Source organism: Ictidomys tridecemlineatus, chromosome 11 (genome assembly GCF_052094955.1).
Source record: "Ictidomys tridecemlineatus isolate mIctTri1 chromosome 11, mIctTri1.hap1, whole genome shotgun sequence".
Classification (NCBI taxonomy): domain Eukaryota; kingdom Metazoa; phylum Chordata; class Mammalia; order Rodentia; family Sciuridae; genus Ictidomys; species Ictidomys tridecemlineatus.
The window spans coordinates 67,251,403-67,274,891 of NC_135487.1; the positions used below are offsets into that span (position 1 = coordinate 67,251,403).

The following is a 23,489-nucleotide window of genomic DNA, read 5'->3' on the forward strand; positions in this document are numbered from 1 at the left end:
CTTTCTCTCTTAATGTTTGAGTGTTTTTCTTAATCTCCTATCACCCCTGGCCTGTTTCTAGGGGCTCAGCAGTGCAGGTGGAGGCATGGCAATCCTAAAGTCAGTGTCCTTCCTCTTTCAGTATGCTTGGCTCAATCCAAAGCAAGAGCTAGTGCACACTTCTTTGGTAACCTCAAGTATGTGTGTGTGTGTGTGTGTGTATGTGTATGTGTGTGTATTAACAACCAGGAAAGACCTCACCAGCCACCCAAGAAAAGAGAGAAACTTATTCTCTAATGTAAATAAAACACTTCAGCCTTGAGGAGAAAGTGATTTGAGACTCGGTAATGGCTCAAGTCTCATTTTACATAAACCAATTCATGTAGTCCTTAGAGAGAAAACAGTAGATTGTCAGAAAAAAATACTAAGAAAAATATTTTCCTGATAAAATGTACTTCCCAATGGAAAATTCAAAAACTCTATTTTCAAAATTCTGTGGCTATTTGAGATATTTAGGATTTTACCAAGTGCCTTAGATACTCAGAAAGGTATTTTTATTAGAAAGGCAAATGGTTTCTTCTATTTTTCAGGATAAACCTGGTCCCAAAAAGAGAGCATATATATATATAGTAAGTGTTTTGTTCCTTAACAGAGGAGCAACAGTCATTTTCACTCAATAGACAATAATATGATAATTAAATTAACTCAAATAAGTTTAAAATATTACTAAATATAAGAAAAACCATATGTTCATCAAGATAAAGATAGGTAATTAGAAAATAAACTTACCTAATTTGAAAAAAATAGGGAAAATTTATGTTTATAATCAATATTCCATAACCTTCCAGGTCTTAAATCTCTGGATTCAGATATAAAAAAATTATATAAATGTAAATACACATAGAAAACATCCTGTTTTGACTATCTGCCTAGCACTTTGCTGACAGAATTCTGAGTATGTCTACAAAAGTCTACCTCCATCACCACCATCAACTCTCAACAGGGATGTATTATTTGTACACTTTGGAGCCATTTGATTAGAGCTACTATGCAGTCACTCACATTAAGGTACTTTTTCCTTTTCTTAACTTGGGGTTTAGAGTTAGAAAGAGAATAAACAAAGTGGGAGAACAACAAAAGGGCTACTTCAACACCCTAGTCTGATGTAATTTTCTAAGTAATATGTGAGTTATAATCTAACCAGGTTTGGCTTCTCATTTTCTTATTCTTTTTAAAATATTTAAAATTAATATATGAATCAATTGTGTGTACAGTCATCATTATTGGCCACAGACTCTATTCTATTCTGGATTAATCCATGTTCAAGTGTCAGCAAACCAAAATCCTTCAATAAGAAGAAAGACAATGAGAAAGACCAGCTTGGTCCAGCTCCAAGCTAATGGCACCCCCCTACACAGAGGAAACCTGTGCCTCTAACAGCATCTCACACTAGGCCCCCCTGCCACCACCCTGCATGGCTGTGTTCTGCAAAACACCACCTTAGCACCTCAGTATCTTAACTGCCAGTGCTAAAAGGTGAGAGAAAGCAGAAATAGTTAAAAATACCAGTGCTTTTATCAAAGCCACCAGGGTCTCATCTGCCTGCTTTCTAATCTAAATTCCAAAGAAGTGGAGTACCCAAACCTATGAATTCAAAAAGAAAAATTAAAATGATTAATAAGTTCTTTGGGGAGTTCCTTAATCTTCAGAGAAGACAGTGAATGAATGACTTTAAATGACTTTTTTAGTAAGATAATGATAAGATATACAATACGGAATACGTCTGACAACAAAGGGGAAAAGTAATGAAAATCCAAAGATTTAAAAATCCTCATATTGTTCAGTGATCCAATAATTTTCACCCCCTTTCTCATCAAAACATTTAATAAGGCAGTTATCTGAAGAGTGAAACTGGTTCATTCTTTTCTCCTCTGTAAAAGTAAGTACTAACTGATTGGCCAGAAAGAAGAAAGGTTTGTTTGTTTTTTTTTTAATCAATATATCAACGGAATGATCACCCACAGAAAGCTGAAAAATACCAACAAGAACATCTCTAGTTGAAAGTGATACGAGAACAGGGAGGTTCACATTATTTTAGGTAGTCCATATTTTATGCACGTATATTCAAGTCGGCATAAGGCAGCCTAAAAACAACAGTTATCTTAGAATGTTCCTTAAAGTGTATTTGTACACTAAAATTCTGAAAGGAAAGATTTTACATGGCAGACTCCCACAAGAAAATACTTTTGAATAAAGGGTCCAAAGGACCTGGGTGTTTCACCTTGGGGATTGAGTACAGAGGGTGCTTTTGCAAACTGTTGATTCCTTCTCCTTTGTTCACTGCCTCTCCTTCTGCTAATGCAGAAGGAGACTCCTATTCTGTGGCTGACTCCTATTCCTCTTGTGGGTCTCGGCTGAAATGCTAGTAGCTACAGCCACTTTTCCTGAGCTGTCAGGTCTAAATTTGAGTTCCACAGAATCCTAGACTTACTTTCTTCCAATACAACTTGGAGGATAATTTTATTCACAAAAATTCCAAGAGCTGTTTCCCTGAAGGGATCATATTTGGAACGTGGGGCATTACAACACTCTCAGTGGGGGCTGCATGTAATAGAAGGGCTCCTGGCTCAGCCTTGAGTATTTTCTGTTTGGCATCAATAAAACTCATGAGCCAATTCTAAAGAAATGTGTCAAAAAGAACTACATTACTCTTTGATGTTTGTGGAAGTGAACAGGGAATGGCTTAATTTGTTTTATTGTTGGGTGTGTTGAAAGAGGCAGAAATCAAGATGGTCCAGTTATTAGGTCATATTTTCCCAAGATTTTACACCTAACTGGGAAAGAGCTGTGCCTTATATTAAAACAATTCCTTCAGATCTGGAAAAAAGTAGGGTTTCACTCTGACTGACAGGATGTTAGACCAAATGTTAAAGGAGTGTATGGTGATTAGACATGATTCAAAGGACAAAGTGTTAACTATGCTGGGTCCAAGCTGAGAATCAAAAATGGTATTAAGTGGCTTCATTAAATTAAGGAAGCCTAAGAAACCCACTTGTAAAGCTGCAAAATAAAACCTGATGTTAAATTCACCTCTACACACCACAAAATTGAAAGAGCTGGATGGAGAGTGGAGTATTTCTAAAGTCAAAACTATTTCTCCTCCACCAGCCCAGGCACAAATGGGCAAGGAATTTGGAGTTGCAGTAAAACAAGCTTGTCAGGCACTGGTAACTCCACTTCAAAGAAAGTCAATGAACAGTATTAAGGGCTAGGCTCTTGACTCAGGTAACGCAGGTTTAACGAAGGAACACCCAATTACTCTGGGAACGTGAGCAACCTACATATTCTGTTTTAAGTTCCTCATCTGTCAAGTGTGGATAATAATTGTAGTTTACTCAAAAATATTTTTGTGGGGACTTTATAGGTATTTAACATCTAAAACAGTGTCAGTAGGTTTTCAATTGTGTGACCATCACAATCATTAATAGCAGTGAAAGACACCTGTATCAAATTCACTTTTGTATCTCCAAAAGTATCTACCCAATAGTGAAATTTGCCAAGGACAGGAGAAAGATTCTGAAAAGAGTTAAGAGTAGGCTAGCAAATTAGCTCAGGAAAGAGGAGCCCCAGAGGCAAGGAAGTATACTCCTCAAGTATCTCTAGGGCCTGGTACTAGAGGTTGCCAAGGAACTCAAAGCCACCAGCACCAATCTTAGCATCAGACTGTCTCATTGCCATCCATAGTGAAAAGTAGCTGAGATCCACATACAGCATAAAACCAAGGGATCAACAAATAGAAAAAAAAATATTCAATTTTGAATTCAGATTGAGAGAACTTTTACAGAAAACAATTCATTAAGGGGATGTGAAATATGGTTCAAATATTTCACTTTGTAGAAATAACTTATTCCCAGGATTGTGCTCACATTTTATCACACCCCAGAGTGCCTTATGGATTCTTCCTGTTAGTGAATGAATGGCAGCTGAGGAAAAAGATGATGGTCAGGAGTCCGCAAATCATATGAATGACTCAGCATGTGATGATTAGAATATGGAAAGGGGCACTTCAAGATTCTTTTAAAAAGATATAGGTCTAGTCTCAGTTTTTACATAAGATTTGAAAAATGCAGAAGGTACAGATTTTTTTTAGAATATTGGAAAACCAGTGAGTTTGCTTTTCTAGAGCAGAGTTCCAGTAGGAGAGTAATGAGAGAGAAGACTGAAAAAAATAAAAAATAATCAGCATATTAGGCTTATATATAAGAAATTTAGACTTTGAAGATAAATGAGAGAAATCACTAGATTTTGGGAAATGACCCTGACAGTAAGACAGTAAGGAAAACAAAACTTTATAGACAAAAATGCCTAGAAATCTTTTAATGTCACTTAGCCCTTCCATCAAAAGATACCCTTTGTCAGTAATCCTGTCATACTCTCTCTGTGCCTCTTTTATATTGTTTACTTTTGTGTACATCATATTTTGTCTACAAAAGACAGAGGTGCTTATTGGTTAAGAGCATGAACTTTTGGGTCAAGGCTGATGGAGTTCAAATCCCAGTTACTCTGGGTCCTTATCCTTGGGTGCATCTCAGATTCCTTATCTATAACACAGAGACAATACAGAGCCTGATTCAAAGTGATGCTATGAGGAATGAACCACTTAAATACATGGAAAGTGATTAAACAGAGCCTGGCCTACCGTAAGTTGCACAGTTAACTATTTTTATCACCTTCTTGAGAGGAGCAACTATATCAAATTCACTTTTATATCTCCAAAAGTATCTACCCAACAGTTAAATGTTGATGACTATAGAAAGAATGAATGAAGAACAATTTATAATAGACACAGTCCAAATAATGTGACAAAAAAACTGGTAGGATTTCACCAATGAGTGAATAATGAACAGCGTTGAGGGGCTGGGGTTGTGGCCCAGCGGTGGAGTGCTTGCCTAGCCGTGTAAGGCCCTGGGTTTGAGGAACCTCAGCATCACATAAAAATAAATTAAAAAATAAAGGTACAATACCTTGGTGTCCAATTAGAACTAAAAAATAAATATTAAAAAAAAGATAGCATTGAGAAGGAAGGTGCAGACACTCAGAAACATCACACCTGTATGATTAGGAGAATAACATCAGGATTATGGGAAGTCAGGAAGGGAAGACATTTCTGAATGAAATGGTATGGAGTGTTTAGGTTTCAGATATCTTGAAGAACAAATGACAGGGAGTCACAGCAACTTGGGCAGCACAGGAATTCTGGAGGGGAGGAAGGGTATCGCCATAATTTTAGAAGTCTCCTACATAAAGATTTAAGGATATTGGTTTGTAATTTAAATTTTTTCATTAATTAACGATTACTTTCTCTCCACTGAATTCAAATTAGTTACATGATGTTATGTTCATATTAATCATCTTATATAAATCAGGTTAATTGATATAAATTACAGGTGAATACTAACACAATTTCATGCAGATATTTACAGATTATCAAAGAAAATTAACCATTTTATTGGACTACTTCTATAACTAAATGGTAAAATATTTAAAAGTTACACAATAAGAGATGACTTAGAACTTACCCTGAATCACAGAAACAATTCCAGAGTCCTTGGCCATGACTCCAGAGTAAGCGATTAAAAACCCGGTTGAAAATCCGATATAAATTTACTTCCTCAACATCAGCTACCTTCCAGATGCGTGGAAGAACTGTGCGAATGCTTGTTTTTACTATGTCCAACACCTAATGGGAAAACCAAAGCACTTAAAAATCTAGGTATGTTCAAAGATGGGCACACACACAAAAAAACTGAACAACAGCACAGAATTAAAAAGTCCACAAGTAGATCCGTACACTCATGAAACTTTGGTATGTAACAGAGACAACAAGTGATACCAGTGGAGTAAGAAGTGAGTGTTCAATAAATGGAGATTTTAAAGTAATAATCTTTATGAAAAAGAATAGATGAGGTTGAATCCTTACTTCTCTCAGCTAACAAAAATCAATTCTAGTAAACCATCAAATATCTTAGTGGAAATTAGGAGTAAATATTTTTCAAATCCTTTTAGAAAGAGATTTTTCTAAAGTCACAAAAAGGAATAAGACCACAAAAGATTAACAGATTTTGATCATATTAAAATGAAGAACTACTGGTCACTAAAGGAAATAAAAGACCAAATTACAAATTTGGAAAACATATTCAAAAACACATACTTCCTTCCAACAAAAGACTAGTATCGGGAATATACAAAGATTTCTAACAACTTATAAATATCTTAGGAAAAGTAGACAAATGAACAGGCATCTTACAAAAGAGGAAATAAATATGAAGAATAAAAATTAAGTCTATGTTGTAAGACATTATTTCATACCCATTTAAATGAAAAAAAATAAAGTCTAATGAGACCAAGTGGATGGCAATCTACCATGTCTCTCAGACCTATTGGTATGAGTACACACTAGTGCAATCATTCTGAAAAACAGCTTGAAAATTCATGCACTGTTTGTGTCAGCAATTTTATTCCTAAGAGAATCTATCAGAGGTAAAAATAGGAGGCATGTATAAGATTGTTCAAACAGCTACACAGTTATAAACACCTGGAAATGACCTAACTCTCCAACAGTGGGAGAATGGATAAACGAACAGTGATAGTGGAGAAATGGGTTCATCCCCCCAGATTATTATGCAGTCGTTCAAAATTAAATAAAATATGACATGTAACACAGAATAATGGGTAGTACAATGAGTGATGGGTTTAAAACTACATGTCAGTTTATTGCAGCTCAAGTTACAATAGTTAAACTATGCAACCAACCTAGGTATACTTCAACAGATGAATGCATAAAGAGAAATGTGGTATATACACACAGTAGAATGTTACTCAGCCTTAAAGAAGAAAGAAGTTATAGCATTTGCCAATAAATGGATGGAGCTGGAGAATATCATGCTAAGCAAAATGAGCTAATTCCAAAAAAATCCAGGTCGAATGTTTTCTTTGAGAAGTGGATGCTAATTCACAATAAGGTGACAGGATGGAGGGGATGACAGTTACTTTGGATTAGAGGAGAGTAGGGAGGGGAGGGATCTGGGGCTAGGAAGGATAGTAGAATGAATCTGACATTATTACCCTATGTACATATATGACTACATGACTGATGTGATCCTACATCATGTACCACCAGAAGAATGAGAAATTATACTCCATTTATGTAAGATGTGTCAAAGTACATTCTACTGTCAAGTACAAAAATATATGTCAGAAATTATATACAGTATGACAGTCTTAAGAGAATGAAAAACAAGAAATTTTAAAAATATTTATTGGAAAAATACATTATTATGATATTAAAATATAAAGGAAGAGAGTGAGGAACTGGTGAATGCTGAATTCAAGAAAACAGTTCCCTGAGACAAGGGACACAGAGGGATAAAAGAGATCAGTTTGATTGGATATAGGTTATCATCAACATATCAGCCTTGGTTTAGGTGTTGGTTTCACAGGTGTTATAATATTAAAAACAATAAATAAAAGTAGGCCGTATGCAGACTAATGAGGAGACGCGATCATGGAACAAGGACTACAGTTGATCTGGATATCTGAAATCCAAGTGGTCCTAGAAAACATTCTGGGGAAAGCTGCTTTGCCTAATGCATGAGTATTTGACTTTTATGCAGTGCAGGGATTTCCAATAAAACTCTTTCATAAAAACATTAATGCCAATACATACAGCCACTTTAATTTCAGTTCACCAAACTAGATTTTTCACTTTTTGTTTTATCTAATTATGGCAAATGCCATAAAAATGAGAGTGAAAGATGAAAACAGAAAAAAAATAACTGTCAAATACAAAGGCTGAGCAGAGACATAATTTCAACAAGAACAAACATTTGAAAAACTGGAAACATATAAAAGAAAGTTTTCTTCTTTTTAAGACAGGAATGTGAAGGAAGAGATGTTATTTCTCCCTGATGAAGGTGAGCTTGGAATACCAGCTACGTTTCTCACAATGAACTCTGAGCAGCATCACTGCTTCTCTGCCTGTGCCAGCTGCCCTCGCTGTGAAGCGGAGGCAGAAATGCAAACCCTGGACTGGACCAGGGTCTGTCAGCAAGGGGAGGGGAAGGACAGAAAATGCAATCTAAAGTAAAGAAGCTGGTGAAAAACATTGTCTTGGAAAAGCTCATTAACACAAATAATGAATGCTTAATTAAAAAGAAGAATTTTTAAAACTTTAATATGAATTATTCACAATAATGCTGATACCATATGCATATTAGGCATTAATTTAAGCCTTTTGTTTTTTACAACTTTCATTGACGCTATTAGTTTTAACTCTCTTTCAATGTAGACAGCAGTACTTACAACTGATGTAATAGAAGAATCAACACAAATTATAAAAAGATGAATTTAAATAATTTCTCAATTTTCTACTTTCTGTCAATGTATCAGAGAGGAATAACAGGCTGAAAGTCAATTCAGAAAGGAGAGAATGGAAAACTAGCAAATTATAGGTTAACATAAATTAATCTAAAAATTATGAGTTATATAAAAAAGTTAAAATCAAAAATGTTATCAACACTGGGAATTGTAAGATTGCCCTAAATCAAAGTTTTCACCTTATGTTATAAAAGAGATTGTTCATCTTTTAATTGATAAAGCAGTTGAGATTATGGACTATTCATCCTCTTTAAATAATCTTACGGTAAAATGAATATATGCTGCACAAGAACCAAACACAGGGCAACTCACAGAGCTTCCTACTCTATGCCACGTATTGTACAAGGTACACTGCCTTCAAGTAGTCTTTCTTGGTCACCATTCTACACTACTCTTCATTCTAAGGAATTTGAAAAGCCTGATAGTCCAATATCCTAGGCCACATATGCCCAAAGCAGCAGCTTCATAATGGATGGGAGATGCTTCTGCTTCACTCTCAATGTGTCCTGCAACATGGATATGGAACAATCTCCAGGCACGTTGCACCTGCTTAGGAACGATTTCCAAGATTGGTGATATTGGCATGGTCTGAGCGACTCAAGCACTTCCTCCTTCCTTTCCAGGGTAACACACTGAGAATGTACATCCCCCCTTGCTCCCTTTGCCTTCAGTTTCCAAACACCCTCCCCAAGAAGGTAAGCTTGGGTCCTAGGAAGAGGGGTGGTTAGAAAGACCCCTCCCATGACTTGGAGTAGAGGAGGAGACACAAACCAAGGGAACAAGAATCCAAGTGCTTCATATCTCTTTCATATAGCTCTTTTTGGACTATAACAGCCTTCTATCTGTTCACTTGGTACACTCTGTCTTAAACATCATTTCTTGAGGAGACCTTACCTACCAAACTTATATTATTCTTCAGTGCCTGGTTCCTCCTCCATTATTAATCATCTCACTTTAATTTCCCATTTAATAAAGACTACTATTTATGTAAAGGGAGGAATTGTGGCCATGTTGGTAATATAGTTACCTGTCTCCAAGGCTTAAGACAAAGGCTACCACTTAGTCGTTGCTTACCTTAGTGAATTATTCCTTGCAAGAAAGTGAAAACTTTGCAGACAAGGTAAAAATCAGAGCCAACATTTATCAAGGACTTACAATATGTTAAGTACTATTCCAGGAAATTTTATACATATTAACTCATTTAATCTCAAAACAAAAACATGAGATAGATATTATTGGTCCACAGTGCCATCCTGAAAATCTTGAGGATAAATTCCATGATTAGATACATTAATATTTCTGCAGAAAAAAAAGATGTGAATATTCAATCTCAGGAAAAGACAAAAACTACACATTACTTCCTGTCTGATGATCATGAGCAAATGAGTTAAGGTGGGTGAGGTGTTGCTGCCTAAGGGTTATGAAAAGTTTTTGGTTGTGAAAATATTTTGGATCTCATATTATGGATGAGAAATATCAAGCACAGAACAGATAAGTAACATGAAGAGTACACAGTTGCTAAGTGGACCGGTGTTAATCCAGACCTGTGCTCTTAGCTATCTCCCAACACTGCCTCACCATGCGGTCTTCCCAGATGCCAATAGCAAAAGCTGAGTGGAGAAACCAACTGTCTCTTCTTAGACTCACATTTACCTCTAGGAAAATGTATTTGGGAAAGGGAGAGGGCCACTGTGTACTAATAGAGCAGAGGGGTGCATAACAAGAGTATGGGAAACAATGTACCTTAGCAAAACAATCATTGAATAATTTCAAGAATGCAGAGATCAGGCAGGCCAGAAATCAGACTGACATCATGTAAATTAGTGCCAGTTTTAGTTGTGATATTTTTTTTATTCCTGGTATTTTAAGGTTAGATGCAATTGGATGAAGATAAATAATCCGTGAAACACAAAAATGGTCGGCAAGGTGCCCTTGTTTTTATCTATGGGTTCAAGTGAGGCTAACTTGTAGAATGTGGGTATCCATTTCCTTACATTATGACATTTAAAAGCATCCCAGTCCAACATTAAGTTCTCCATGGGAAAAATAAATGGGAGAGTCAGTCAATGACAACATTAATAAAGTAAAAAGATTTGTCTTTTCCATATGAGATATAGCACATTTGAAAGCATAAAGCACACAGACAAATTCACATTTTGTAAGAACATTCAGATGTTGAGTGACAAACCGCTCCATATGGCTGAACAGTTGGTCCTAAATTAAAATAATGGCACAAGGTGAAGGCAGTTTAGAAATAACATTAAAATCACTACATGCTGTACTAATGATGCGTGCAGCAGCTGTGGCTATAGGGTAGAGGCATCTTTGCTGATGCAAAAACCAACACTTTTGAGCAGCATCTATGTCAGCCCATGTGAAAAAGAGATGGGAAAATCATAACCAAAATGCAGGCAGAAGCAACAAGGGTAGATATGAAAAATAAATTGCTATTTAGAGAAGTAGTAGTCAATAAACAAAGATTTCCAAGAAACCTAAAATAAATGCAAATAAAATGCGACCTTCATCTCACTACTGATTTCTCTTCATCCTCTAATCTTACTTTATGCCTAGATATCACAACAGAGAATAAGCTTTTCAGCAAATGTGGCATTCTTCACAGCCCACCAACACTGCAGTATTTTCATACTTCATATACATTCCTTGCAAACTATTTAAGGCAACTGCATCCTTGGCAGAAAGCTAAATTATGCAAGTGTGGATTTACCACAACATGATGTTGAATAAGATTAACTATTTTCATTTTCACCTGGTGAGGATTCTTTTCAGTACTTAATTCCTGTAACCCAGGATCTTTACATTTTATACCTATTAAGGAAAATGTGAAAAGGCAAATAATTTTGTTTCCAAGAACACAAGAAAGGAAAGCAGGTGGGAGACTGTATGGCATTCTAATCTTAGTTTTATAACATTCTAATGAACAACCAGAAAATGCCTTAATCTCGGAACAGAAAAAAAAATGAGACAAATATTTCAACAGTGGTCCCTAACTAGAATTCAGGTGTGCATTCTATACCATGTAGAATAGTGCTTTGGACAAGGTAATCCCTCAATAAATATCTGCTGAATGTATGTTTGAGAGAGCAAATAAACGAATGAACTCTCAAAATCCCCTGTAGTGCCTAGCAAAATTCTTGTACAAAACTGGAAACCAATAAGTGTTTACCAAATTAAATTGATTTGCACACAGCCTTTGTGGCAGCTACAATGTCTTGCCACTTAAACTAACTTTTTCTAAAGAATGCATGTTTTAAAACTGATGCTTTCCCATCCAGGATCCCCTGTAATATCCAAGCCATGCTTGTGGTCTCCTCAGACTGCTCCCAGCCAAGAAGCAAGCAGTGAAGAGCTATTTCTACCCAGCATGTTCCCTCTAACAGGCTCTGGGCCCATTAGCCTGACCAAGACGTTCTTAGAACTTCACTAGAGTCTGAGGCTCTTCCTATGCAATCTTCCTCCCTTCCATTCATAGGTGTCAGATCTGCATTGCAGTCTAAAGGCTCTTCCAGCTCTCTCTACCTTTTATCTCTCATGGGTATTGTCCCATATAAGTCTCCTTCAGCTCTAATTGCATCTTAGGGTGTACTTCCCAGAGGACTAAACTGGCAAAGCTTTCCAATGGTTGTTGACTATGATCACAGCCACAGAAAGGATGAATCTGATTAATCCACGTCTAGTATAAATTAGTTAAGTTCTTGCTTTCTAAATGGGTGACTTTTTATAATACCTAATTCTGCATTCCTCAGCTGTCCAAATTTCCATGCTTCTTTTGGTTTACTTGGATGCATTTCCTAGTTTTATAAGGAAATAGCACAAGTTTCAAACTGATGACCAAATACACCTCATTTTTACATATCCTATAGAAAATAATTTTGCATATGAAAAATTTCTTAGTAAAATAAAATACATTAGAGAAACACCCTGACATGAGAATCCTTAGTAACGAAGAAAAAAAAAACCAGTCTGCCTTGTACCCTCTGTAAGGTTAGATGATAACCTCATTCTATGTCCTACTTCCTGACAAGAGCCATTCAGGACTTAAGTTAGTCTTTAAAAAGTTCTAAGAAGTTACTTCCTAGGAGCAGGGATGAAGGCAGTCATGAACCCAAATCTATAATTCTATAAGCTGAGTACCTCTTTCCACCACCTAATCCTGACTTTCTAGTTTTACCCTTCTTATTATCAGGAAAAACATTTTCAGTTAGTCAATCTGTGATCTCTTCATCTTCTTTCATCTAAAATCAACTTGAGGCAGAGAAAAGGCACAGAAAAATTAGTTACATGTTTAATATTCCATATATGTAAATTAATCAGTTAATAACACTGAAGTTTGAGCTCATGGTGGTCTCCACAATATTGCTATACTGTTATTTCTGTCTGAAGTACTTCACCTGATTAATCTTAATATTATTGATTAAGCAGACACAATATTTTTTAAAACTCCAAAAAGAAATCTTCATTTACATGAAATCTCAGGGCCTCCCCACTGCTGGCTGGCTTGATGACTTGTACTTCCAATGTGTTATGTTTATTATGTTTCTTTTTGTGATTGTGAGTGAAAATGATATATTTTGGCACAGTTAATTTAACAAAAATGAAAAGTTTTACAAAAATATGTCTTGGCATTCCTTTTACTGATTACTCGTGGGTAAGAGCTCTTAACCATGTGGTGGGGGAAGAAAGTCAACCCACAATGATGCCGAAAGATTCGCCTTACTGCTTTTCCCAGATGGCTCACCCATCACTATTTATCTGAGAAAGTAGAGTCTGTTTTGGGAAAAGTCTCTTAAAGAACAAAATGGTTGAAGAAAGAAAAGGAACCACAGTAATCATGACCATAGCATGAAAAATTGCTACAAATAAGTCGCACGTGGAAATCCTGAGCTTTCACTTCAGCTCACAGCCTGTGCCTTGCATTCCTCAGACACTTTCAGGGGCCTCTTTGCAAGATAAACTTTTTCTACTTAAAATCAGACATTTTTATTCTTTAAGAGCCAAAATTCAATATATGAATTCTTCTGTCAAAAATAGATTTGTTTATTAAATCACCTATGTAGAAGAATGATGGCAACTGTTTGGCTAGTGCAAACTGTGGGATGTTAGCAAGCTTCCTATTGCAGGTGGGATATCTTGCTGCTGTCTATGAACACAAAGGAAATATAATACTGTTCAGTTACACCAAAGCAAGAGGCAAAACAAGAGCTCAAAGAACAGGTAACAGGATGGATAAATTGTAAACAAAGATCCTGCCCTCACCTTAGCACTATAGGTCCACCCCCACCTAAATATAGCAGTATACGACGAACACTTAAATTCCATTTCACCCTTAGAACTGGAAGAAAAGATAATACAAATATTCTTAGAGAAAATCTACAGGGGAAAAATAGATATACTAGGATAGGTGCTATGCTCGTAAGTTGATAAGCAAGTGTTTATTTTTACTCTAAATTTAGAAACCCAATGAAGCATAACAGTGCAATAAATAATTTCTTCCTATTCACAAATATTATAACTAATCAGACATGTCAGTTGATCATGCCATACAATGCTCATCAGGCCTTCTCATATCACATGTGAAACATAGAAAAGCATTGTCTTAATTTTTCATTGCATTCAAACAAGGAAAAAAATGAAGCAAGGAAAAAAGGGTACGAGCTTGGTATTAACAGAGCTCCTAAGTCTGGAATTGAACCAATTTAACAAGTGTTTAGAGGATGCCTCCTACAGGTGACTATAGGTAAGTCTGGCACTCTTGTTTTTAAAAGGGTGGGGAAAAAATAAATCCATAAATATCTCAAAGTAGACCACAAGTACAATTGAGGACAAAGTACCAAGAAGATTCAAGTAGGAAAGGATGATGTTTGGCTGTGGAAGAACCCGACAGGTTTCATGAAAATAGACTGTACCTTCCCAAAGAATGTTGTACAGGAAGAGTGAGTCCAGGCAGCAAGGACAGCTGAGCTGGGCAAGGTCCTGAGGCCCCAAGAGACCCTTTCCACCTCTTTCCCTTGCCCCTGCTTCAACATAAGGTCATTGTTGGGGACAGAAAGCCAGGTTAAGATCCCTGTTATATTACTAGCGCCTTTCCACAAAGAAGTCTGTGGTCTTCCTGCCATTCCTCTATTTTTAAAAAGATTATTCTAATAACAACAATAGAAATATATATGTGTATATGTATACACACATAATATATAAACACAATTACACACACACACACACACACATATACATAAACAAAAACAAAAGGAAAAAGGACACCAAACGCCACTACTCTCTTTACTTGGCTTAAGAAATTTTCTCTCCAGAAATAAGTTATAAAATTCTGGTATCCATGTTTAAACAAATCTTTTAATAATATATATATATATATATATATATATATAGCATTAAATCTAATATATATAGACTAGCACACACACATAAGTAGATTAAAGGGGATATTATATATTATTAACTTGTTTCTTAAATATCTTGGTATCTTTTTAGGATGGTATCAAAGTGAGAAAGTTAACAATGGTGCTACTTCTTTGAAATGCCCATGGAAATTCTGACTTACTGGACATTCTTACAAACCCTCTGAATTTATCAGCAGAAAGATAACCAAGAAAATTCTCATCAAAAATGTTTCAGAACACTGCATCTAGATCCACACTTTCAAATACAGAAGCCACTAAAATAGTTGGCTCTTTTAAATTAAAAGTTAATTAAATATAAATAAAAATTCAGTTCCTCAGTCACATCTGAAGGGCTCGATAGCCACATGTGGCTATTCACAACTATACTGCACATCACAGGTATAAACATTTCCATCCTTGCAGAAAGTTCTGTGGAACAAAGCCCATAGTAAATAAGCCTAGGATTTGTATTTCATGTGGCTGAAGAATGGAAGTTAGTCACATAGGCCTCACAGGTGACCAACAGAAAATAAAAATAAAAACCACCCAAATCTAAATGGCTCCCTCTGTGCCAACATGAGCCTCATGTAGTATATGGCACTTGTGAGTTACTCTGAACCCAGACAGCCTCCGGGTATCTCAACAGAGGCACCAGAGAGCAAACAGACTCAGCTTCTCGGAATCCCTGCACTTACTGGCTGTTTCCTGCATGTGTCCTTCAGACATAATTAGCAAAGTGTGGGTAACTTTACTAACATATGTTTCATAGGTCAAAGTCACAGTCTTATGTTCTCTCTTGGGTTAATATCTGTGACTGTAGAATAGTATTCAATTGAATGCAAATGAATTGAATAAATGTACTAAAGTTTTTTTTAACCATAAACCCATTGAAAGACATTTAAGCAGCTTTGAGTATTTTGCTTTCATAAATACACTGCAGTGAATGCTCACATACAGAAATCTCTGATATATTCAGGCTGTAATTCCATAGGGCAAAATGCCAGAAGCGATTTTGCTGAGTTATAAGGATATGAACATTTGTAATTTTAATAGATACTGCAAATTACCTTTCTAAAGAGTTATATCAATTTATTCTCCTTCTAATAGTATGGTAAATCCCCTTTTATCCACACTATTCCCATCACTGGATATTATCTGTCTTATTACTTTTTGCCAATATGATGGGTTTTATTTGCTGTTTCTTCATCATTAGTGAGGCTAAGGATCTATTTACATGTTAATTGGCAATGTGAAGATCCATAAGTTGTCTTTTCAGGGCGTTTTTTTTTATGTGTTGCCATTTTATTTGTTGATATTTATAGACTAGTTTGCCTTGCAGTTGAGTTATAGGAAGTACTGGTTTACTGATGTTACTTTTCATTTTATATGCAACAATATCTATCTTCCTTGAGCAACCCCCTCTTACCCAATTCTCTTTACCACTGTGTTTACTTGGTTTTACATGTCTTTTGCCATTAGTTTTTATATAGTCAAATCTGACTCTATCAGTCTTTTAAGACTTGGAGTTTTTAGGTCTCTCTTGTTTCCCTACTTTAAAATCTTTCTGCATTTTCTTTTAAATCTTTCATATTTTCTTTTTTACATATCAAACTATAATCTATATGGTATTTATTTTTGTATATGGTCAGAGATAAACTCCAACTTAATTTTTTTACAAATAGCCAATTGTTTCAGTACCATTTTCTGGAAAAATAATTTTTTCTCCATTGATTTGATATATCACATTTATTGTATATTCATGTCTTATAAATAATTTGACCTATTTCTGGACTCTTATTTTAATTAACAATTTACCTACACTATTCTCTCTTTTAAATTGCAAAAATCACATGGACTTCAGGAAATTCAGGGTTATAATTCTAATGAAATGCCCTATCTTCATCAATCAAGGCCAGAGCCAGTGACTAGGAAAACATGGATTCAGGGGTTGCCATATGATTTACAGTCTACCCCTGTCACCAGCTCTGATATAACCTCCTCAATAGCAGCACTATATTTGCACGTGACAGACACTACATAAATATCTGTTGAATGTACTAATGTATAACAGTGAGGTTCAGCTGACACAGATAAAATATATAATTTACAAGTCAATCTGATCAATGTCAAGTTCAACTTATTAAAAATAAATTCTAGAAAGGACAAATGGTAATTTGTATTACTGAAAGAATACAGCAACTTCACTATAGCTATTAAAACAGCATATCTCCTTTTTAAATTTTGTTCCAGTGTATTTGACAGACTCTCTCCCACTTTCCAAAAGAACTGTAACATTCCTTTATTCTCCTCTCAAATCTCCCACCAGAAAAAAAAAAAAAAACTTTCACATTTTCCCACTACACTACCCTATCTTTGCCCTCCCTCTAATTAGAATAAATGCCCTTGGTTAGGTCAAACCCTCCCAGTAAGAATAAATCCCAGTGTCTTTTCATAGCCTATAAAGTTGTGATCTGAGCCCTGCCTATCTATCCAACTGCATCTCTCACCACTAAATCACTCATTCTTTTCCAGCAAAAATAAATGGACTATGAATAAGTGAATAAATATAATGGTGCCTTGCTATGCTTCACGAACACATCAATCTAATTTCTACCTCAGGATCTTTTGTCTAGTTCTTCCTTCTGCTCCGTAATATTGTATCTGCAGAGCATGGTTCCTGTTTCATTTAAGCCTCTTCTCCAAAGTTACCTTCTATTGTTTAATCCTGCTTTATCTTCCTTCATAGTACTTAATACTATCTTAAATTCTACTGCATGTTTAATATTAAATACCTTTTTATTTTATTTTTTTTAAATATTTATTTTTTAGTCATAGTTGTAAACAATACCTTTATTCATTTATTTTTATGTGGTGCTGGAGATGGAACCCAGGCCCTCACACATGGGAGGTGAGCACTCTACTGCTGAGCCACAACCCCAGACCCCTTTTTTAAAATTTTTAAAATATTTTTTTAGTTGTAGATGGACACAATACCTTTATTTAATTAATTTATTTTTTATGTGGTACTGAGGATTGAACCCAGGGCCTCACACATGCTAGGCAAGCCCTCTACCACTGAGCCAGAACCCCAACCCTATCAAACATGTTAACTAAGATGTAAGCTATATGAAAGCATGGATCTTTTTTTTTTTTTTAAATCCTCAGAATTTTGAACAATGCCTAGCATAGTAGGTACTCGTTGAATACTTGGTGAAGAAATGAGTAAACAAACGTGTACAGATCTGACTATCTGACTAACTGACCCTGGCTTAATACACAATCCAAATGGACAGAGCTGTTCCTGAGCACTACTCACTTTTCGCTGTTTCACAGAATCCAATTTTATGAGCCAATATGAAGCCACTTTTGTTTTATGATACTTCCAGTTATCGATGATCTGTTTGGGGGAAGAAACATTAAGAATTTATTCCAGAATGTTCATTGAAAATAATACATGAAAAATAAAGGGGTGAAAGACAATTTTATTAATTAATTTGTGGGATGAAAGCAATATAATAACACTCATAATAAAGAATGACAACTTTCAGAAAAAGACATGTGCGAAGACCTACAACATGAAATACAGAAAGTATTTGAATCCACAGCTGTCTCTTCTTGTTGTACCAATAACACAATCTACAATGAGTGGAAAGCAGAAGTCTTCAGGCACATATGTTTTGGGAAGAAACCCAAGACATAGATTTTCTATCTTTATTCCCAGGGCTGTAATAACCACATCATCCATAGTAATAGAATATTGAATAATGCATTAGAAGGTAGCTTATATTTAATTAGGATTCTGCTATCTCTTTCTTTTGTATACATCTACAGAATTTCTAAATACATAGCCTAATAATATATACTACAGCAAACAGAATAAAGAACTGCATATAGTGAACATGTAGCAATCTTATGTCAACTATTAATTATATAAACCTTTATAGGTTCTTTATAGAACAGTCACATTAGCCACAGATATTAGCTCTACTCTATGACTGTCTAGTTTTCTTCTGATTCAAAGCAGCAAAATATAATTAATATCTCTAAGAAATACATAAAATGATGAGTGTCTAGTACAGTCATTGGCTTTACTTAGAAAAGAACTTGATTGAATAAGATAGCATACATAAATAAAAAATACATCTAGCATAATACGTTACTGCCAGTGTCTATTTTTCTTCCCTTTTCTTTTATGTAATATGTATCGCCTCACTTCAAACAAGATGCCATTTTAGTAATATATATCAACAAAATGCATAATATTTGGGGTTTATAATTTGTAATTACGTCATAATTACTAAATATAAATTGTTATTGTGTATTTTTTAAACCAAAGAAGATTTTTTCACTGTTTTTTGTTTTTGTTTGTATATACTTGCTTTAGGCCGAAAGTAATGCTAAAAATTTTAAAAAGGCCAAGTGTGGATTTTTATTCTACAGTTGACCACTAGATGGTGCCTAGTTCTCTGTAAAAACCAAAACATCCCCCTCCCCCACACCCCTTTCCCCCAACAAGAGGATCCCAGCAAACAATGTTTCATTACAGAGGAATTATCTAAAAATAACCATTTAAAAAGCATGCTTGAATAAAGAAATGGAAACTTGAGTGAGAAAATGCTATTTCACCAAAAATATCTTAATAACTTTGACCTTTTATGAATGAGATGTTAAGTTGACTCTCAAGTATTCAGGATTCTTTGCCATTTTATAATGGTCCACTAGATGGTGCAAATGTGCATGTAAAAAGAAAAACACAATTCAGCATACGCTATTTCAAAATTTGACCAAAAACTGTGAAACTCAAAATATCTTTTTATGTCAGGGCCCCAATTTTTTTCATCACACCTCAGATCTAAATTTTAATAAAAGATTTTAATGTGATATTTCTTTAATCGCTAGGAATAGTAATTATTTAATGCTAATTATTTTTTCACTTGATGAAAGTCTTATTAAAATAGGACTTTATACTGAGCATTGTTGATTATAAATGAGATGTTGCTGTTCCTGAATCATAGTAATTAAAATAATTCCCTATATTTTGTAAAGCTTCTAGAAGCTGAAAAGAAGCTCAATTAATTTTGGTCATTGAGATATAATGCTACCAATAAATAAATTTTACTATTCAAAGAATAAATAAATGCTCCTTGATATTTTAAATATATCAAAGACTCACATCTTCTATCAGAAGTTCTGATTCTGCATCTGACTTCCCTGGAAACCGGATCCTCATGTCTTTGAGAACAAATAAGGTCTGACTTGTTAAATCTTCGTCTTGTTCTTTTGATTTCAGTTGCCGCAAAGTCTCACTCTTAAATTTGAAAGAATACAGATATTTGGAGGGGGTCTTATTTCATTGTGCCAGTATAATCTGAAAGATATTTCTAGGTAAAAATGATGCACTTTTAATTGAAAAATAATAATAAAAGGAAAAATATATTTTTATATTTAAAAATTCTTGTCATTAAATGGATATAAATATCAAGGGTAGCTTTCATGTTTCTACATGGTTATGTTTTATTTTGCTCAAAGAACTAAAATAAAAATATGAATAATTAAAAATGACTTCCTGGTCAGTTTCATTTGCTACATATACATTAGACAACTGTGAATTAGAAAAAATATTTAGTCATCATCGCCAAAAGAAATTCATCTTCTCTTTGGAAACAACAACATTAAATAAATAAATGAACTAATTAAATCCCTGGTCTATATGAAGGTACTTGGTTGCAAAATAAATCCACTGACTTATTTAATTCTAAATTTATGGAATTCACACTAAAGAGAGAATGTTGTATGTTAATTTATATATTTATAATAAACAACATATAAACAATATTGTACTTTGCTCTAAGAAGCACTAACATATCCGTTATAAACAAGATTGTTAATTAAGTGCACTAAGGAGAACTTATCAATATTTTTTCAATCTATTAATCAATAGTCCTGGTAAGTGAAATTTTCTATATAAGAAATTTTTTGAAATTTACAGACAGACTACATAACATACTACAAAACCATACATTCACTCAGATGATTTTCAACAATATTATCCTACTACATCAGCAAGTAGAAAATAAAATAATGCTATTCTCAGTTTCATCTTTGAGTTCTGTGATAAAGTCTGTATTCTAAAAGTCCATTCTAAGTTGTAGCCTAAAATAGATGAGTAATTCCAATGCCAGGAGGTCATGAATTGAACCTCAGAAAGGATCTGAGGCTCAACCTCTTCTCCTGGAAGCAGATTCCCTTTGCCACCAAGATTCAGAGTACAGTCTGAAATCCTGAAAAGGCAAAGCAGATGACTTACCACCTCAGAGTTGGCAGAGTTGGCTTCATTACCAGGAGGGAGCTGTTTCATGTAGGAGGAAGCACGATTTAAGGAATGTGACCGAGATGCTGAAGTTGGCCGTGATATTGATATCACTTGTTGAGCAGAAACAGGGCGAATGTCCCCCATGGGAGGTGAGTGAGTAGAGATGGACCGAGGGCAACTGACTGACCTCCTCATGGAATCTATCAATGATGGAAAAGAGGGAAGTATAGTAGTGGTGTAAGTAGAAGTTTCCCGCTGTAGCAAGTCTTTATAAACCAAAGATCAAACTAGGTGGCAGTAGAGTGGCGGTAAATGTCAAAGCACAGACATTATCATGAAAATATAAATTTGGAGTTAATTCTTAAATTTAAACAACAAATTTGGCGTAGAACCTCACTAGTGTACAAAGAATGGCTCTTATGGGATAACACTATAAACAGTACTTTAATGTTATGTTCTCAAAACATTACATAAAAGAACTAGAAGAAAGGAAATTAACAGTGATGGAGCACCTTCTATAGGCCAGGTATATCATGCTCACAGAAGTCCTCTGAAGAATATAATCCTAATGGCCCAAAGGCTAAGAGACACACACCAACATGATGGAGAGCTCAGGCTTAAATCTTTACCTATCCAGATCCAATGGCCTCCCTCTTTCTATAATATCATGATATGCCATCTACCCTTCTTGGGACAAGACTGGTCACTTATTAGAACCTAGGTATAAGCTAGAGATTGAATATTATTATAAGATTTGTAGGAAGGACAGGAAAGAGTCTAGAAAACGCTCAGGATAAATACGTAAGTTAGAGAATATAGGCCCTTGTAGAAAAATATAAAGATTATTCTAATGGAATTTAAATATATAATTGGTTATTATAAAATAATACTAAACAATCTTATTTACAGAAATGAATAAAAAATAGATTAAATTTCAATAGTTAAAAATCTAAATGAAGAAAACATATGGATTTATAGAATTGTTACCAGAACAATTATTCAGGGGGGAAAAAAAAACAGAATATTTTCCTCCAATGTACACTGAGAATATATAAGAAAGAGATCCACTTGTTCCTGATAAAATGTGCCTATTGACTCTGGGAAACAGATTATCACTCAATACTATCAATATTTTTTAATCTCTTTTTAATTCATCTGTTCTGTATAACCTCTGTTTCATTTAGTCTGTCTCTCTCCTCTCTGCCCCCCCCTTGGGGAATATATCAATCTTCATTAATTAAATAATTTTATAAAATCAGGAAAAATACCCAAACATTTCTCTCTGTTAGGAAAACTATCCCATTCACAAGAGCCTCAAATAAAATACTTGGGAATCAACCTAACAAAAGAGGTGAAGGAACTCCACAATGAAAACTACACAACACTGAAGAAAGAAATTGAGGAAGACCATAGAAGATGAAAAGACCCCCCCACACACACCATGTTCTTGGATAGGCAGAATTAATATTATCAAAATGCTATACATTGCTGGTGGGACTGAAAATTGGTGCGATCACTATGGGAAGCAGTATGAAGATTCCTCAGAAAACTTGGAATGCAACCATCATTTGATCCACTTGAAATGGAATTACCCTTTGACACACTCTGAGGTATATACCCAAAGGATTTAAAATCAGCATACAACAGTGATGCAGCCATACCAATGTTTAGAGCAACTCAATTCACAACGACTAACCTATGGAACCATCTGTTGCCCTTCAACAGATGAATGGATAATGAAATTTTGGTATATATGCACAATGAAATATTAAACTGCCTTAAGAATGAATGAAATTATAGCATTTGCCAGTAAATGGATGAAAATGGAGAATATTATGCTAATCAAAATAAGCCAACCCCAAAGAATCAAAGCCCAAATGTTTTCTTTGAGATGCAGATGCTAATTCAAAATAAGTTTCAGGGGGAGAATAGAGGTATTTTGGATTAGACAGAGGGGAGTAAACAGGGAGGAGGGGTTATGGGGATAGGAAGGAGAGTAGAATGAATCAGATATTATGATCCTACATGAGTATATGATTACACAACCTGTGTAACTCTACATCCTGTACAACCAAGAGAATGAGAAGTTATACTCCATTTTTATATGATGTGTCAAAAATGCCTTCTACTGTCATGTATAACAAATTAGAACAAATAAAAAAGAATTTAAATGGTCATACCACCAAAAGCACTACACAGAGTCAACCCAATTCCCAACAAAATTCCAACTACATTCTTCATAGAAATAGAAGAGGCAGTCATGAAATTCATCTGGAAAAATAAGAGGCCCAGAAGAGTCAAAGCAATCCTTCCTGAGAAAAGTGAAGCAGGAGGCATCACAATCTCAG

At 35.0% G+C, this 23,489-nt stretch overlaps 1 protein-coding gene across 11 annotated transcripts in view; it reads right to left on the minus strand.

The window, feature by feature from the left end:
- The window catches only part of Ttll7 (tubulin tyrosine ligase like 7), a 145,251-nt gene that overhangs the window by 16,095 nt on the left and 105,667 nt on the right, over positions 1-23,489 (minus strand). For 8 of the 11 annotated variants that reach the window (XR_013427870.1, XM_078026604.1, XM_021732259.3 and 5 more), the window contains 4 exons: positions 21,136-21,341; positions 20,002-20,136; positions 18,145-18,225; positions 5,559-5,719 (listed from right to left, as the gene is read on the minus strand). Coding sequence is in view for 10 of the 11 variants with exons in the window: in XM_078026604.1 (XP_077882730.1) it covers positions 5,559-5,719; positions 18,145-18,225; positions 20,002-20,136; positions 21,136-21,341 (583 nt within the window). In the remaining variant the exon portion in view is untranslated. Of the gene's footprint in view, positions 1-5,554; positions 5,720-18,144; positions 18,226-20,001; positions 20,210-21,135; positions 21,342-23,489 lie in introns of those variants that run through there. The other 3 variants (XM_040288938.2, XM_078026607.1, XM_078026606.1) reach the window with 3 other exon arrangements.